Raw genomic sequence first — 19,895 nt, 5'->3', positions numbered from 1 at the left:
CTGCCTTTTGTCTAGGCTGAGAGGCTTGCTGCCTCATTGGTATAATAATATTCTTTCTTCCTACAGCCTAGAGCCTAAGCAAAAACCAAAGTACCATTCGGGCAGCTTTGTTTAGTTCTCTCACTGCTTAGCTTCTAAAAACTCATTAACAGGTAAAACAGTAGTGCCTAGCCCACCCCTTAAACAAGAGCATTTGCTACCAGATCTCATACTCTCTAAACCAGCCCACAAGGGCCCTTGTCTTCTCTTTTGTAGGAAGCCATGTTTCAGTCAACATTATGCTCTTGTTCCCAAAATTGTCAAAAATCATGAAGGGTCTAGATTTTACCCTATTTGCAAGCTATGAAAGCTAGCTTGTTTCTGTCATGTATGCTGGCAGAAAGCTTAAGATGCCTGGATCAGACACAAAGGACTCAAAACACAGCAAGCAGCATGAGGGATCATGTCACTGACAGTTAACCTTCCCATCCAACTCTTCCTGACAGAGGAGCCTAGGCAGATACTCTGGATACAGTGGGTTTGCATCACAGCCAAAGAACACTAAGCTGGACAACTTACCACTTTTATAACAAGCAGAAGAAACTCTTTGCAGAGTTATTATTGCATCACTTAAGGATGCTAGCTTCAAACACAACTCCTTTATCCTTGAGAAATGGATCAAGGAAAGAATAGTCAGGTCTTTTCATTCTTAGTATGCCCAGCAACACCAGCGTGTCCTAGGACCTTCAGGAATGCTCAGAGTCCATGGCAGAGTCTTTCTCCTAATATAAAATCTAGTAACAGATGTCCTACACAGCATAAGGCAAGATAAGAAATAAAAGTTATACATGGTTCAAAAGGGAGTCAACTTTCTCTATTTGCAAATGACGTTAACTGTCTGTATAGAAAATACCATGCAATTCACAAAATAATTTCTCAAGACTAACATATAAATGGCAACCCACTCCAGTGTTCTTGCCTGGAGAATCCCAGGGACGGGGGAGCCTGGTGGGCTGCTGTCTATGGGGTCACACAGAGTCAGACACGACTGAAGTGACTTAGCAACTTAGCAACAACATACGCGTTTAGTAAATTTGCAGGACACAAGGTCAGTATACAAAAAATAACTACATTTCTCCACACTAAAAAAAAAAAAAAAAAAGAGGAGGAGAAGAAATAAGCAAAGGACCCATAACAGAACAGAAGAGGGGATCTGCCATAGCTTTGCTAAATATAGCATCTAGTTAATCAACTGACTTGGTTTCAGAACATAGAAATGAATTTGATTCTGTATAACCTACAGAATTACAAGAATATGTGAAGCAGCAACAAGGAAAAAAAAGAAAGAAACCGAAGTGAAAAAAAGCACAAACATGTTTGTGTAATTCTTTGGTTGAAATATAAGAGAAAAATGTCAACAAAACCTATAATATTTAAAGAGGCAAAAAGAGATACAGGCAGTGAAAAGAGTAAGCCAGAAAACTGGGTCAGGGGTGATAATGATTTGGACAGGCCTCCAAAACAACATGCCAACAGTAGGACAACAGACGGAGATTAAAAAGTAGTAATAATCACAGGGTCCAAAATCACGGTTTGGATGAGAAAAACAAAAAGAAATGCCACATATTTATTTTTATAATAGATACTGGCAAATGACTTACAATTACATATTGTGAAAAATAAAAACGAAAAATTGAAATGCTCAACTAAGGTGAGGTAGGGAAGGATGGGAAAGAAGGCTTTGTGGAGTTTTTCAGTTCAGATATATAATTCTGATGCGTGTACTTTATTCAATTATAATCAGTTTTCAATTATCCTCCTTTGTAAGTAATGAATCACCAATATTGTTGACTTTGTACTACCCTGGTTACTCCTCATTTGATGGGGAGTTTTCAGCAGATGGTCTATTTCTATTTTTCTGATAAAACATTTGCTGTGAAAGAAATTTAAAGTTGAGAAGCCAAATGAAAATTTTGAATTAGCTGTATACTGAAATAATTCTTTCTACCTTGGCCTCCAATATTAGAGAGTTGAGAGTTAGCTACATTAAGTATTCACTGAAAAGTACCCTTGAAACAATACAACTTAAAAGTGATTTTTCAGCAATTAGAAACTGCTATTGCATACATAAATAAAGGCCACAGTGACACCAAGTCCTGTGAAAGGCAAAGGGAAAGTGGGTCGCCCCATAGCTTCACAGGCTCAAAGGAAAAGACTCCTCTTCCCAAAGAAGATGAGGAACCAGAAAGTCCTCTAGAAAAGAAAACATCTTCAAGCCCTCCACATGAGAAATTCGGGGATGAAGGGTCTGAAGATGAAGCCCAGTCTGGGCAATATTAAAAGTGATGATGGTTTGGGGAGAGATTTTAATTTAAAAAAAAAAGAGAGAGAGAGAGAGACAAGGAAAAAGAAAAAAAGAGGGAAAAAGAAAGAAAAGCTACTTAAGATAGAATATGGTTTAACTCATGGGCTTTCAATGCTTTTTTCCCCTCTTGTTGAAAATAACATTTTCTTCTTCTTCTTCTTTTTTCTTAAAGAAAACCATTGTGTGTTTAATTTACCTTTTTTGTCTATTGGTCTTCTCTTCATCATGACCCCCTCGTCCCTGTCCCCCCTTTTCTCAATGAAAGCCATGTTAAATTAATCACTGGATTGACTGCTTCATCTTTTTATTTTTAATGGAGGGTATGCCACAGTTGTAAAGCAATAAGATTTGAGGTAAACACTATGAGAATTTTGCTTTTTGCTTAATGGTAGCAAGTTGAATGGCAATCAAAAAATGTAGGAGGTTTTAGTTTAAAGTTATTGCTTCTTTCTCTACCTGAATTAAAAAAAAATACTACTATAGGTATTCATGTTTTTTTACTGTAGGGCAGGGCAGGGAATTGAGGTTACCTGACCTTGTTTGAGGATATGGATTTGTTTGTTTGTTTTTAGTTCCATCACTTGTAATCTCTAGAAGACGCAGAGCCAGTGATCCTTTTATTCTGCTACAGTCTTTAAAGAATTAAAAAAAAAGCAAGGCTGCCAAAACTTAAATCTTTCTTGATTTCCTATTTCATTCTCTAGTGGTTCATGTTTTTAAATATATGTAAGTATCTATTCTGTTTCTTGGATGAAAAATTTTACCAAGGATCAAAAGAAGAAACCATAGAATTAAAATGGGGAGCTCTATATATCACAGTGGATTTCTTCTCAAACTGACAATGTTTAAGTTTTAAGCAAAATAAAGTGCCAGTTAATCTGAAACTCAATCACAAAGACTTGTGGTTTTTTTGTTTTTTTTTTTTTGAGATTTTTGCTTTATGAAATCAGAGAACTGAAATTCTTTTACACCACAAATGTGCATTCAGAGTCCATGTCCCATGCTGTTTTTATTTAGGGATAGAATATTTTCCTGTCAGAGCCCATTCTTCTCATTTCTTGGTAGAAACAGGGTATGGTGTGCATCTCTTGACTTCCTGCTAGTGCACAGGACACTACTGCACAGCCCACTCGCAGTGCCTACCAGTCCTGTTCTAGGACATGATTTCTCCCGGCTCTGTTCTTCACTTACTTCATATCCTGTGCTTGACGGGAGTATGTGAAATGCTGCTCTGACACTATTCAATTAGCATTTGTCTTTATACTGGTGCTCTTGCTTACTGCATGTGTTGCTTGCAGCAGCAGTTTAAGGGGCTCTGCAAGGCTGGAGAAACCATGCATTCAGGAGGCCGGTGTGTAGTTGATAACAGACCAGTTACATGCCTTATGAAGGTAGTCAGGAGACAGATCTGTAGGTTTGCTTCTCTACATTCTGATACCATGAGCTAATGGGAACAAGGTTTAGGGGGTCTTAGTGTGCTAATGGGTTTCCCAGGTGGCTCAGTGGTTAAAGAAACTGCCTACAATGCAGGAGACGCCAGAGGTATGGTTCAATCCCTGGGTTGGGAAGATTCCCTGGAGGAGGGCATGGCAACCCACACCAGTATTCTTGCCTGGAGAATCCCATGGACAGAGGAGCCTGGCAGGCGACAGTCCACAGGTTGCAAAGAGTCAGACACAACTGAAGCGACTGAGCACAGCACATTGCATACATACTTTGCAAACAGTTTCAAAGCACCATCAGTTGTGGTTAATTCCAACATTTCACAAAACTGAGTTTTTTATTTATAATTTCAAAATCATCAAAAATTCTGCAGCATCAGAACCAGACAGAAGCTAGATAAGAATGATCTGATATGAATGGTAAATTTAAATGTGAACAGTAAATTACTCTCTCATACTCAAAGTTGTCCAAACTGAAGGAGGCAAATATATAAAACTAGAAACCAAAGACTATCATATCAGGAATTTTAGTTTCTAAACTAAATAAAAATCAAAATGCTTTCAAGCAAAAGAAAAATATAATTTGTGAAAAAGGATTTTAATAGAGCTATTTCAAGGTTAGATTCATATCTGTTGCTTAGTCATTATTAGGAAAGTTAAACTGCCTTCCAAGGTTATTAATTAACTAATTAAGTAATCTATAAAATGATTTTTACAAAATTTTACAAATTTTATATTTGGTGTTAAATTACTAATTGCAGCATTTTTCAAAATTAGTATCCTACATGAACACAAAAAATATTAAAAACAAAACTGTGAAAGTCTGTTTCTATGGAAAGAAGAATCCTGTAAATTCTGATATTTATAATTTGATGTCATTTTTTTTCATGAAAAAATAAATCTGATTCTCAATCCAGGAGTTTAGATATTTTCTTCTTTGTTAAAAACAAAGGAATTTAGAATTATCCTGCTAAGAAATCAGAGAACCTTATATTCACCAAACCAATTTGTGGTTTTTAAAAAGAAAACTATAGAGGAGAGTCCTGGTGGCTTAGTGGTTACAATTTCGGCCTTCACTATCTTGGCCCAGGTTCAGTCCCTCATAGAGGAACTGAAATGCCACAAGCTGTGGGGCACAGCCAAAAAATAAAATACGAAACAAAAAGAAAACTATACCAAGCAATGTATGCAGTAAGAAGTAATTACTTGTAGTATCTTGTGTATCCCTAACCACAAGTCACAGGGAATAAAAAGTGTTGTCTAGACCTGAACATTCTTGCTGCCATTATGTCTTAGAGAGATTCCAGAATTTATGTTTTTTCAAAATAGTCTGAGTATAGCTTAGAAATACTGTCTCATAGAGAGCTAAACAAAGCATATAAATAAACATTAATTTAAAAAGTAAAAGCTATATGGTGACACAGAGAATGTATGACTTGAAAGTCATGTAACTATTCAATAGTGACTAAACCCAAATCATCCAATTTTAAGCCAAAAGAACCCTCAGAATTTTCCAAAGAGAGAAGGCCAGCTATATTCAGTTGGAGGGGGCTTTGCAGAGTTCCAGCATCAGCTCTACTACTAACTTTCCTTTCATGTCCTTAAACTTCTCTATGCCTTTGTTTCCTCAACTTTATGGTGATATTGTGAGGATAAATATAAACAAAGACTTCAATTCTCTGGCAGGAAAGCACTATATGTATTCCAGTATGTTAGTAAACTTCTTAGCTCTACCATAAGTTTCAACTGATGCTACCTTTTCTATGGTTTTAGGTTTAAGCTTCAAACAACATTGCCTGTGTGTGTGCACGCCTGCACAACCTTTCAACATGGCTGTCTTTCTAAGATCCTTTTCTCCAACTTTCAAAATGCACAAAAAGTGGAACAATATTTTAATTTTTATCATTACCAAAGTTCTGCCACCCAAAGCTGTGCAAAAAACTTCAGAAATTCACAGCAAAATTTTCTACCACATTATTCTCAACTCCTATGGAAATCCAACTCACAATCCACATATTATTTAGCCAGCTCTATGTGCAGCTTAAACACTAGCAATGGAAGATCATTAAAATGTATACTGACTTTCAAAATTATAAAGAATAATTACAATTATAAATTAAAAACCTAGTAGACATTTTCTTAAAAATGTAGATCATTAATATTCCTAAAATAATGGAAGCAGGTAATCAATATTCTAATAATTCAATGATTTGAAACATGTCTTCTGTCTTGTTGAGATATATAATCCAGCCATATTATATATTCAAGTCTAAAAAAACAATTTTCCTCAATAAAATGTGTTCAATATTGAAAACAGAAAATTATTCAGTCTGACACATCTTAGCAACTGAACAACCTAAACTAATTTAAATTTAAATTTAAATATTTTAAGTTACTTCCATCATTGCTTTTAATTCTTTTGATAGAATATCCCAAAAATAATTTAGCTTTGTAACTTATGAAGATACATAATTAACTTCCTTTACCAATATATTCACCCAATAACTTTAACATGCAGCTGCATATAATATTAAGGTATAGCAATCCACTAAAAGAACATATGTTAAAAACAGAAACAATCAGCTGAAATAAAATACAATGGCACATGACCAGTATGTATCTACCAAGCAAAATGGGTTACCAGAGGTGAAGGCTGAGTAGTAATAACAAAAGTAATACATGTGATTAAATCTTTACATACTTTTAAAAATAGCAATGGAATTTTAAAGAATATTTGTAGGGTATAAAAACCTTAAATCAAGTTTTATTGATATTTTGAATGAATGAATGAATGAAATGAATGAATACCTGAATGAATGACTACTGCAGTCATAATAATATTTAACACCTTTGGATGTTCACAAAAATTTGGAATACACAGAGAAAATGACTTGAATACAAACAAACTAGTTGAAATTCAACGTGGTTCACAGTAAAGATGCAATGGCTTTCTATTTGTAGAACAAAGAATCTCAACCTAAAACATATATACAACTAAAATATTTTCAAGTGCAATTATCCAAGGCTTTAAAAAGAATATATACATTTTACTATGTAATTCTTTCTTACCCCCTCCCCCTGCCACCTCCCTGTATTTTTTGATGTTTGGCATAAGTGAACAACAAACCAGAAAGGAATATGCATTTTTAAAGACTGATTTACTCATGTTCTTTTAAGAGCAACACACAACCATTTATAAATATAGCCTTTTAAAAAAGCACCCTTATATAAAACAGTGGGGGATGAAAAATCCCTGCTATACATATGAAGCACAATTTAAGCCCAATACAACTGACCAATCAAAATTAGTGAATGCACTGCATCTCTCTGCAGTGGAGAGAAGCGACAAGGTAGGCTGTCATTCTGCAAAAGCTGCCCAGAACAGGCTTTCCTCTGAAAAGCAGTGCCATTCCTTTTTAGAAAGACTGAATCTAAGTGTTGTCTCTGGAGACAAGAAGCCTTCAGTATGTTAAATTACTTTCATTATGTATTTTCAGATGCTTATTGATTCCACAGTAGGAAGAGTGAGAGACTGCAGCAGCCTCCAAGCAGCACTACATGTTCCATACATTAGCAGTACTGCTGAAACAATGGCATAGTACAGACACATATTTTCATTAAGGTCTCTTCCGAAGAGGTGTTTATGACCCTCTTTCCCGGTCCTCTACTAACCAGTGAACAAAATGAATCAATCAAAACTGGAAACGCTTCAACTACATCAAGAATCTTTCAAATCTTTAGCAGAGGTAAGCTGTGCTCCTTATTATAGTATTCAGCTGCTTTTGAACCAGCATAGTGGGGTAAAATTACTTTGAAAAATTTCAGCCTAAATTTTAAGAGTTTATTTGCTTAATTCTACTTATTGCTAAACATGTATCTTTTAGATCTATTTAAGATATGGTATATTTTAAATGTAATTTTTTAGGACGGTATGTTAAATATAAAGAATATTCTTTGTTGAATCACGATGAAGATCCCAGCTTTTTAAATCACTTCAAATTACTAAATATCCTAATGTCATTACTAGTCTTTCTCAAGTGTTCAAAAAACTATTATATTTCTTGAAAGAATCAGGTTTATTATTTAGCTATTATTACTCAATTTTAGCTTAAGTTTATTATTGGGCATGTTCACTGAAAATTATTTAATTTGCAGTTACATTTTATATCACCCTTTATATTTCAACTACATGAACATTTCATCAAGGAAATTTATAGTATTTATCATGGAATCTGTTTTAACCAGTTAAAATTCAAACCCTGTGCTAATAAGCAAGCTATAATATTTTACAGCAAGAAATACTGTTAAATTATTATAAAGACAAGAAGGAATGACAGTACTTTCAATGTATGCTAATTGCTCATAATCTCTGAAAATACACCTTAACTTCTAAAATGAGAGCAGAAATTGGTTTAAAAAAACACAATGTCTGTAATGTTAACTCTGTTACTGAATAACAATTTTTAGTCTTCGTTAGGAAAAGAGAATATTTTTACTTAAAGAAACCTTTAAATGTATGCATAAGCTATGGCTCTAATTATACATACAGTTTCCTTACTTTGATAACAAATATTGTGTATGGTGTTAAATAAGCACAACCAAAGTAACTTTCAATTAATTGAAAATTATTAGGAACCTTATTGCTTAACTACTTTTTTTCTTTTTCACAAGGGCTCAAAGCAGCTAATTCAGTATTTACAACTGACAACATGAAGAATGCATCTGATCCATCATCTCCATCTCCCTAGCTGTCTGAACCATAAACTGCAGGATATTCTTGCAACACATGATTTTAAGACATTAAGGAGTTAAAACTGGAGAACAGAGGTCTACATGACTGCTGGGATTATAACACATCAATAGTAATAATACTAAGAAGATGCCATATAAAATAGCCACAAAATGAAAAACAATGTAACTGAAAAACCCTGAAAACAAAATGGTGAGCATTTTTAAAGGAGAACTTTATACTACAACATTACCAGAATCGTGGAGCCACCAATTCTTGAAGAAACAATGAAACATGGATTGCCAAAAGAAATGACATACATTATCAGCAAGCTAATGAGGCTTTATCAAGTATTTTTCTGCACTAAATATTCAGATATTCATATCAATTAATATTACTAAAGAATTTTTCCATCTGAGTTTTATGACCAATTATGTGTCCTCTTCTAATGAAAACAAACCAAATTAAATAGCAGATGGTTTTTATCAAGAGAACATGGACTGGACTTACAAAGCAAGTTATGTGACCAAGAAATCATTTCAAAGTAATGAGGACTGCTATAGAAGTAGATTTACATTTGTAACAAAAGGATGTCTAAAAACATTTTAGAAGCTAGGAACTTTATGTTTCCTTTCTGTTTTCACATGTTCTGGAAAATAAAGAAACATCATCATAAACTCTCTCAAAGGGAAACATAACGCCTATCATTTGAGGAAGTTTCTCTCGGATGTGACTTTTTAAGGTAAAACAAACACAAGTATTTTGTACTGGTCTTTAGAAATCCATCAGCCAACTAAATCTTACAATTCATGCAGTTGAAGTACTGAAGAGAAAAATGAAAGAATTCCTACAAGACATGAAATAAAACACAGCTACTTCATGTTGTCAGGTAAAAAAAATCATATCCAAATCTGTCAATGACATCATGTTATCATATTGTGGAAAACTGCTATAGTGAGCCAAAAGGCCCATAAGGCAACAACAAACAGGTAGGTCAGAAGATGCATGCAGCCCACAGCACTGTTTAACATTTACAAGAGAAAAGAATCTTGATCTACAGTTCAATGCCTTTCCCTCCGTTATTGCCTAAAATTGACACTTCTAACTGCTGTGACAAAGATCTGATGTTTTAATCTGTCAGTTCTGAAAATCTGGCACACTATAAAATTCTCATTTTTATAGGATTTCAATGCTGGCTAAGACTTTCACTTACTCAAATATATGCCTTTAGTAATACTTTATATTAAGCTCAAAAGAAATTAATGTTATCAGCATTTGTGTTTCTGAAATACTACCTCTAAAATAATATGCATAAATAAAACTGTATTCTAAAACTTGTCAAAGGTTACAACAAGTGAAAGGCTAACATAAGTTCTGAAAACTGTTAGCTTTTATAATTTGTTATGGTTTTGCAGGCAAAATGCTGTACTTGAAATGTGAAATATAGTTGGTTGTATCATTTATATTTTAATATATGAATTACTGACATTTTAGCCCAGCAAATCAGACATTATTTTTATAAATTACTCTAAACTTCTATATTAAAACATAAATATGCATGAATTAGCAAGAGTTGTTTTTTTTTTTTAATTTTCCTTAAAATCATATATACTGGGTGATTTATACAAAAGGTTTTATAGGGAATGTGAAAATTTAATAGATTCCTCAGAAAATGGGTTTCAGATACTCCTTTTTCCCTAAAATTTCATTTTTTATTTAAAAAAATTCTGCTTAATAAAATCAATTGATATATTCTTTTAAACTATCACAAAAATGGCTATTTCTTAAGTGATATTAAATTTCCATTTTCTCCTTCTAAATGATATGAAAGGGTGTGGTCACAAATCATTCATTCATAGAAGTGATTAGTGCTCTTTTACCAAGGTTTGTGGTGTTTTATTTCAAAATACTGTCTTTTTTCTTCCAATTTTTGCTCTTTGTAAAGTTCAGTGCAAAATATGAAATATTTATCATTTTCCTACTTCAGTGGGAAAAAACTCCAGATATCCCCAAGCACACTGTAGACTTCTGAATATGAATTTCAATCAGGAACAAGGACAAAGTGATTTAAAACAAACTAGGGCTCTGTGCCATTTATCATTTTAAATGAAGATTTCTCCTGTTCATTTGAAATCTCATGGGAATAATTACACCTACACTAATTGTGCCACAACATGTTAAAACAGCATTTATTTTCCACCTACTTACAATATTTAAAATGAAATCTTAAAACACTGGGCTAAAATTACTTTTGCATACTGGGTAGTTTTATTATACAAAAATACACTGTATCTCAAATAATAACCTTGAAAAACCCTAATAAGAAAAACCTTTTTAGTTTATTAAATAATTTCAAGCCATATAGAAGCAATCCCCAATAGTTATTTCTTCAAATGGACCAATTTCCTTTTACATCAAAACAATGTAATCTTGACATTTCTACATTTTCCATTAACAGTTTATAAAGTTAAAAATTAAACTAAGTACACAATAAAATTTTTTTTCACAATAAACACAGGTTTTGTACGTCATTTAAATTGCTGAATATCAAATAGTTTATTCTATTTCACTTTCTAGGGAAAAAACAGCTGCTCCAAAAGAATGTGTTTTTCTCCCATTCTGGAAATCAACATGCAGTCTGAATCTAACATTACAGTGCGAGATGACATTGATGACATCAACACCAATATGTACCAACCACTATCATATCCATTAAGCTTTCAAGTGTCTCTCACCGGATTTCTTATGTTAGAAATTGTGTTGGGACTTGGCAGCAACCTCACCGTATTGGTACTTTACTGCATGAAATCCAACTTAATCAATTCTGTCAGTAACATTATTACAATGAATCTTCATGTACTTGATGTAATCATTTGTGTGGGATGTATTCCTCTAACTATAGTTATCCTTCTGCTTTCACTGGAGAGTAACACTGCTCTCATCTGCTGTTTCCATGAGGCCTGTGTATCTTTTGCAAGTGTCTCAACAGCAATCAACGTGTTCGCTATCACTTTGGACAGATACGACATCTCTGTAAAGCCTGCAAACCGAATTCTGACAATGGGCAGAGCTGCAATGCTAATGATATCCATTTGGATTTTTTCGTTTTTCTCTTTCCTGATTCCCTTTATTGAGGTAAATTTTTTCAGCCTTCAAAGTGGAAATACATGGGAAAACAAGACACTTTTGTGTGTCAGCACAAATGAATACTACACTGAACTGGGAATGTATTATCACCTGCTAGTACAGATTCCAATATTCTTTTTCACTGTCATAGTGATGTTAATCACATACAGCAAAATACTTCAGGCTCTCAATATTCGAATAGGCACAAGATTCTCAACAGGGCAGAAGAAGAAAGCAAGAAAGAAAAAGACAATCTCTCTAACCACACAACACGAGACTACAGACATGTCACAAGGCAGTGGTGGGAGAAATGTAGTCTTTGGTGTTAGAACTTCAGTGTCTGTAATAATCGCTCTCCGGCGAGCTATGAAACGACACCGTGAACGACGAGAAAGGCAAAAGAGAGTCTTCAAAATGTCTTTATTGATTATTTCTACATTTCTTCTCTGCTGGACACCAATTTCTGTTTTAAATACCACCATTTTATGTTTAGGCCCAAGTGACCTTTTAGTAAAATTAAGGTTGTGTTTTCTAGTCATGGGTTATGGAACAACTATATTTCACCCTCTATTATATGCATTTACTAGACAAAAATTTCAAAAGGTCTTAAAAAGTAAAATGAAAAAGCGAGTTGTTTCCATAGTAGAAGCTGATCCCATGCCTAATAATGCTGTAATACACAACTCTTGGATAGATCCTAAAAGAAACAAAAAACTCACCTTTGAAGATAGTGAAATAAGAGAAAAATGTTTAGTACCTCAGGTTGTCACAGACTAGGGAAAGTCTAAGTTTCACCAAACCCACATTCAAAATTTTAAATTGTAAAAAATGAATTACTGCCAAATATAAGAAAAACAATTTAAGTATAGGTTATGTTGTAAACTTTCAATGTAAATGTCAAGATTAGATTAGGTCATATATATTCAATTTCTTCATTACTTAATGTATTTGTTGCATGGCAGTTTGTTAAGGTAATATCATGTGTATATTTTGTCAATATTATGTCCATCAGAAGATATTCATGTAAGTCATATTTTCTAAAGAATAAATACATAGCCTTAAAACACTGTATAACTTTAAAATATAACTGACACAGGTATCCTTGCATTTTTTTATAAAGTGTATTTGTTTCTAAGCCACAAACTATAGATATATTTATATGTTAATAACTGGAATAGTGTTTTAATGTAAACCAAAATTATGGGTTCCAAACAATCAAAACAACCCAGGATTTTCTATACTGCTATATTATGTTTTCTAACATAGTCTACTTGCTATAATGTTTGATGCATCAAAAGTAATGACCTATTTATGAAACTTTATCCTTTTTGGAATGTAGGAAATTGCAGGATTTATCAGGATTTTAAAATTCAAAAAGAAAAAAACAAACAACTGTATATGTACATCAAGACAGGGAAACTTTTGAAATTCAAGTTTATTATGAAGAAAAGTTTGATTTTTTAAGATCAAAGGCACTATGCCTATAATATACAAATGAACTGACAATAAAAAGAAGGAAGAAAACCAAAGTTTCTTTCTTCCTTCCTCACTTTGGTTGAGTTAAACAAAATGCTCTGGATTAATACAGTATACAGGCAAAAACCAGAACATTAAAATAAACTGACATCCTAACTTTATATTCAAGTTGGACTTCTTGTATAACAGAAATTAACTACTAAAATCTGAATTCTAGGAATGGGGGAAAAAAGACTTTATGTCATTATAGAAAAGTCATCTACTTATAATTTTAGATACATAGCAACTTTAGAGTAATAAAATTTATACAATGTTCCTACACTATCAGAGCTCCCAAGTGTTTCAAAATACTCTAGTTCTTTTCAACTCTGAAAATCACTAAAGTGGCAATAAATCTTGTGAATGTTTTTTACTCTACAACACATAAACTTAAAGCATTTGCCTCCAATCCTCAATTCATATTAGAAAACTATGAAATTACTAATCCCAATTATAGATATCAGGTTTGAGAATCTTATATCAAACAAGGATTTTCCAAGTGTTATAATCTAATAGTAAGTGCTAATTATCATTGTATATGAAAACTAGCAATAAGTTATTTAAAGTAGGCAAATACTTGCTACCTTGTAATTGGTTAACTGAACAATTCTTTATTCTGTTTTTTCATACTGTATTCACTAAATTAAGTAGCAACTCATTTTTAAATAAAAAAATTTGTCAAACAATTCAATAACAATCTCTCATTGAAAGAAACTGTTTTCATCAGGTGGTCTTCTATAATTAAAAATTAAATGCTGGACTCTTAAGAAAAAAAACAGTAATACACCACTTTTGTGTAAATAAATGAAATTCACCCAGTCTAGTTTACTGAACTATCTTATATCTTGGGGAAAAGAGCACCATGCAATAGCTTGAATTCACTGAGATTACATGAGAAATTCAATAGTGATATATTTCTGATAATAATTGACATAATGTCAAATCTTAGCAAAGGAACAGTTTCCTTCTGCCTTACTTTGTACTCTTTAATAGAATTAAAGAAATGTCTCAATTTGACAATATGAAGCATAAACAAGTAGGACTAATATTTTGAAACTCTTAAGAGATATCAGGATTTCATACAGACATCAAAAAAATTTTTGTTAGATAAGTATATCTAGCACAGAGTATCTTCTAACATACTCCTTAAATTTTTTAAACTAATTTTATACTTGGATTTCTGAGCATAAATATTTTAATATCGAGTTTTTAATCTAAGTGAAAATCAGACTATTTTTAAAGTTTTCATATTAAGAAAAACTCTTTATGTTTTAAATATTTTTCATCTTCAAGTCTATAAACACGCCAAAAAACTCAGTTAAAAACCACTTTTCTAATAAATCTGTCTAAACTGCCTTATTGCCTTCTTGTTCTCTGTAATAAGAAAACTAACAAAATAAGAAATAAACAGCAAACATTATAACGTTTCCCTCTAAACTATTACTATTTCTACACTTGACACAAGAACAACTAACAAGCATTTCTGCCCACCTGTAGTAATCTTTCAGATATATAGAAGTGTACCCAATGATCTATAATCAAGGATATTCATATTTACTAGATAACCTCTGATAGCTTGTTAGTGTTAAATAATGTGTAACTTGTAAACTAAAATAACATTTATGTTGAAACTTCAGTTTTTAAAAACAAGTCACAAATATGTTTGCAATAGCTGATCTCAGCTTAAAAAGAAAGAACGAGAAGCTTAGACAACCTTTTTTTAAATGCTTATTCAATGAAAAGGTGAATTATTTTTATTCTTCTTACAATGGCTCTTACTATAACATGTAAACTTTTTACTTTACTTCAAATAATTTTATTTTTAAAAGCATTAATGCAAATTTTTCATGTTAGAATGAAGTTTTAAATGCAAAAGCAATAAAGGTAACAATAAATTCAATATGGGATCTTCTTAAGATCATTTTTTTAACCCACTTGCCACAAATCACATTCACAGATACCAATTGCTATACAGCTGTGTTAGTTCTTAAAAACTACAGAAACAACTATTATTTTAAAAACTAACTAAAGAAGAATGTTCAACAAGATATGGAACTACTATTTTTTTTATTTGTTTCCTAATTTAAGGTCATTGTTATTCTACCAACTTGTACCCAACAGATGTTCAAACATATTAAAAAAGAATTATTTACAATTATGCTTTAATTAAAAATGCCATTCCTAATAATTCTGTACTTCTCACTCATGATAAGTCAATTTTTAGGTATGTGGTCTGTTTTTTTAATCCCCCAAATAAAGTTATAGCAAAATTCAGCTGTCTGGACGGACATTAAAAAATCAAACTCCTGAGATTTTACTGAGATTAGACTTTTAAATGCAAAAACCTAAAAGTATAAGAAAGCAAGTGCTTTATTTGTAGAGCTTTCTTCAATACAGTAACTTCAAGACTACTTTCCAAAGCCAATAAAACTTTTGGCTTTATTATATTTTATGACTATACAGTCAAGTAAGCTTTGTAATTTTATTAACATTTGAATCCTTACAAAGTAGAAGGCATTATGGAAGAGAGTTATATGGCAGAAACTTATGTATTACCCTCAGAGCTTAAAAAATAGAATCAACGTAGTAAAAAGTATGAAAATACCTATAAAAAAATCAGAATGTGGTATTTTAAAAGAATCAAATTCTTGATAAGAAAAGAATTATGTTGGATTTAAGAACAGTAAAAATAAAAGGAAAGCTACTAAATAAGTGTATTCTGGAAACAGAAAACACAGTTCTTTGTAGAAGAAAAGTAATACAGCAGTGAGAACTTATCTGGTAAGTTAAATTAGAACCCCAAGACGGAGGTCTTCAATGCGAGCAGAGAAATCTGAGCAGGGGAATAATGCAGTAGGAAGTGAGCTACAAAAAACAAACAACAAAAAAGCAATATGTAGAAGAGCTGATGAAGACACAGCAGTGGGAAACTGAAAAACCAAACAGTTGGGTAAAACCCAGGATAGGAAGCTGCTGCCATCACTTGATAGGTAATGAAAGACCCGGCAAAAAGTGCTGGCAGCTCTGCAAAGCAGCATATACATGTGACAGGCAACATTAAGGCAGAATCAGTGAAGTATCCAACTGACTAGAAAGCCAACTGGTATAAAAGACTGAAGAATTAAAAATGATGGCCGTAAGAAGGACCACAAGAAATGAGATTTCCTCAATGATCTAAGAACTTTTTAAACTATGCTTTGAATAAAGCATTAATACATAGGTAACAAGGACAAAAACAAAAATTTCTGGCAAAGCAGAAAATTCAATTAAGTAAAATAAATAACAGTATTCAAGAATGTTCTAGTTATTACAAATATTCAAAATGAAAACTCCAATTCGATGTTTTATATTATCTACTTTATATTTTTCACATATTGGTTTATTGAGTTTTTCCATTAAACGTATTATTTTCCTCTTTGGTAATTTTTTTAACTACAAAAAATTTTAAACACTGGCCAAATTTGACATATACAAAGTAAAAAATATAAATATGATCCTTTGTGTCTTTCCTAATAATTTATTATAAATTACCCATCCAACTCATTATATACATATCACCTTCATTCTTTGTCAATGGCTACATAAAAATAATTTTTAAAAATTAAAAAAAATCATATAAGCAAAGTTTCTGAAAAACAATATTGATAAAATATCAAGTACTTAAACTTTTTTATAATATAATTAAATAGCTTCAAATTACATTTCAAAAAGTAAGAAAGGTAACTTAACAAATTATGGAACAGCTTAGTTTTCTAAATGAAAGTTAAAAGCAAGGGAAAAACACATAAAATAATCTATTTCTTTTCTTCATTTCCACTCTGTAAGATAAGAAATACAAAAACCAGAGAAAACTTCAGACAGTTATTTTCTTTACATTTCAGAGATGGATACCCATATATACCCCTTCTGGATAACAGCTGCCTATGGGACCAAAAGTGAACTCAAAGAAAGCTAAACATGAGATGACAAGCAATAAATGTTAGGGAAGAGAGAAGCTCAGATCCTATTATAAACAAGAAATACAAGGAGATAATTAAACTCAGAAAAACTAGGGAAAAGATCCAAAAATACTCAGAGATGCTTAACTCTTAGAGAAATACAAAGAGAACATAGAATTACAGATCTGAGTTCACAAAAGACAATTAATTTGAAGACTCTTCCTAAAAATCATTCAAAACAGTGAAAGAATTAAAATGCAGTCAACAGACTAGACAGAGCAGTAATATGACAAAGAATACTATAACAATTCACAAACATCTGGAACAAAACAGTACTAAGATGTAGAAACAAATGGGACATTGGGTTCATCATTTATACGAACGCTATCACCTTCTAAAGAATACTCATTTTTGCGAGAGAAAAAGATGAGCAAATTTAACACAGTAATATTTCTCCCCTGGCTCGTGATAAAATAACGTGTGAAAATAACCCTAAGTATCTCTACCCTTCTATTCACACTTTTCTTTTTTTAACAGACCTCTATACACTGTATCTGTGGCTTTCAAGGATGACAGCTTTGTATTTACACCAACAAGTGGTAAAAAGTGCTGTCACTCCTGTCAGGGCCACCAATATTAACTTCATACCAGTATCAAACCCTGAAGCATCAAGTAAGATAGAAATGGAGAGCTGAGTTTGTCTGGGATTGAGGTCATTCTCCTCACCTTGCTTCCATGTAAGCAATTATTTAATGTCATATATTTCTGAGAGCCATTCAGCAAGGCAGACTACCAAAACACATCACCAACTTTTCAGGGAGAAAAGAAAAAGGAACAAGAGAAGATAATAAGGTTATGAGGAATCACTTTCTGCAGAGACAGTTTAGGACATACAATACTAGAAAGTGATGCAAAATGAAAACATATTAACTTAACATAAAATTTTTTTAATGTTAATACTAATAAATCAGAGTTCGGGCCATATGAGACACAGACTGTAGGAATGAGAAATATATTAATACATGGAACTGACACATAGACACAGCAGCCATTAATAGTACACACAATCCCACATGTCATACTATCATGGAATACTGATTGGGTGGAGAAGAAACAAAGATACGTATTTCACTCTAATATTGTTAATACCTCACTCAGGGCAGGCTGAAATGTAAAAAAATCAAATTATATGTCTACACTTTAAGAATTTTCTTTCCAATTCTTAAAAACCTTTAGTCTTTCTTTTGCTATTAAATCTCTTCAAAGTATCACTTCTTACAAACAACAAAATGCTAGCAAACTGTAGCTACCTAACTTTATAAACTGTCTTTAACCCAAATAATACAATAATAGTCTGTAATACTAATGTAACCTTTCATAATGCTTCCCTAGAAAAAGTGACTGATAAATACCAATGGATGAGTAAATATTTGAGAAACTGAAAGGAACAACTTTTAAACTTATTAATCTTGTTTCAGTTTCAGTTCAGTTCAGTCGCACCGTCGTATCCAACTCTTTGCAACCCCATGGACTGCAGCACATCAGGCTTCCCTGTCCATCTTGTTTAGGAGAGTTTCTCAAAACATAGCCCCCTTTATCAGAATCTCCATGGTGTTTATCTGAATACTCCAATTTCTGGGCCCTACTTTTACTTAATGAAGCAGAACCTCTATGGCTGCATCCAAATAACAAGTTTTAATAAGTTCTCTTAGATGATTTGTGTGTTAAAGATTAAGAACCATTACTTTATATACTAGAAGATAGACTATCACAGCGACAGACATTCAAATAACTATTAAACCAAAAGATATAGAAGCAATTCTGAACTCATTTCAGGCCACAATGCCTACTTAAGGAAAAAAAAATTAAGCACACTTCATTTTACCTTATAAAATTCTTAGTTGGACCTATATACAGTTAGGGGAAGCACACTGACTGAAACTGCCCACCCTGGCCAGGCACCACAGTAACCATTCGCATGAGTTGTTTTAGGACAGGAGGCCCTGGTAAGGAACACGGAGCTAATAAGCCATCACCAACAGAAAGAGTTCAGGAAAGGTCAAAAGGAGACACCACATGTCTGACCACCTCCCAGAATCCTTCTCTCTGGCATCCATCTTGGCTGAACAAGGCCTGCACCACCAGGAAGGACTCTGAGTCAGAATGACTGGCTAAAGACAACCTGGAAACTAATCCCATCACCATAACCCTAGACTGTGAGTCACTTGACAGAGCAGTTCTCCTGGGTTCCCTTACCCTACTGCTCTCCACCCGGGTGCCCTTTCCCAATAAAATCTCTTGCTTTGTTGGCACATGTGTCTCCTCGGACAATTCATTTCTGAGTGTTAGACAAGAGCCCAGTTTCTTGGAAGGGGTCCCTTTTCCTGCAACAGTACTACAGTTCACCAGGACATTTATTTCCTTAAGAACTAAAATTTGGGAATTCCCTAGCGGATCAGTGGTAGGACTTTGTGAGCACTGCTGTGGGTCCAGGTTCAATCCCTAGGGTAGGAACTAAGATCCTACCAACCACACTGCATGATCAACGGAAAAAAAATTTATTTTCTAAAAAGAAGTTTTCTAGGCAACGTGTGTATAGTGCTTAGTCACATCCAACTCTTTGTAACCCGTTGGACTGTAGCCCACCAGGCTCCTCTGCCTGTGGGATTTTTCAAGCAAGAATACTGGAGTGGCTTGCCATGTCCTACTCCAGAGGATTTTCCTTTAAAAATCATACACTAAGATAAAATAATACCAAACACAAAGACAATACTGTAAAGTGTTACTTCATTCAGCCATTA

The 19,895-nt window shown here is 33.0% G+C and overlaps 2 protein-coding genes across 3 annotated transcripts in view; one reads left to right on the top strand and one right to left on the bottom strand.

Annotated features, from left to right (window-relative positions):
- COG5 (component of oligomeric golgi complex 5) overlaps positions 1-19,895 on the bottom strand; it is a 278,324-nt gene that overhangs the window by 203,130 nt on the left and 55,299 nt on the right.
- On the top strand, positions 7,007-16,058 carry GPR22 (G protein-coupled receptor 22). Of its 2 annotated transcripts, none has more exons than XM_027539660.1 (3): positions 7,007-7,532; positions 8,458-9,404; positions 11,093-16,058. In XM_027539660.1, exon 3 carries the CDS (start codon positions 11,117-11,119, stop codon positions 12,416-12,418), a length of 1,302 nt encoding a protein of 433 aa, XP_027395461.1. In that variant the 5' UTR covers positions 7,007-7,532; positions 8,458-9,404; positions 11,093-11,116; the 3' UTR covers positions 12,419-16,058. The 2 variants fall into 2 exon arrangements, with proteins under 2 accessions (XP_027395461.1, XP_027395460.1); XM_027539659.1 differs by having other exon boundaries at positions 8,458-9,504.

Source organism: Bos indicus x Bos taurus, chromosome 4 (assembly GCF_003369695.1).
Source record: "Bos indicus x Bos taurus breed Angus x Brahman F1 hybrid chromosome 4, Bos_hybrid_MaternalHap_v2.0, whole genome shotgun sequence".
In the NCBI taxonomy this organism is placed as follows: domain Eukaryota; kingdom Metazoa; phylum Chordata; class Mammalia; order Artiodactyla; family Bovidae; genus Bos; species Bos indicus x Bos taurus.
Note: the sequence above shows the minus strand (reverse complement) of the source record. Positions and strands in the feature narration are given on the sequence as shown.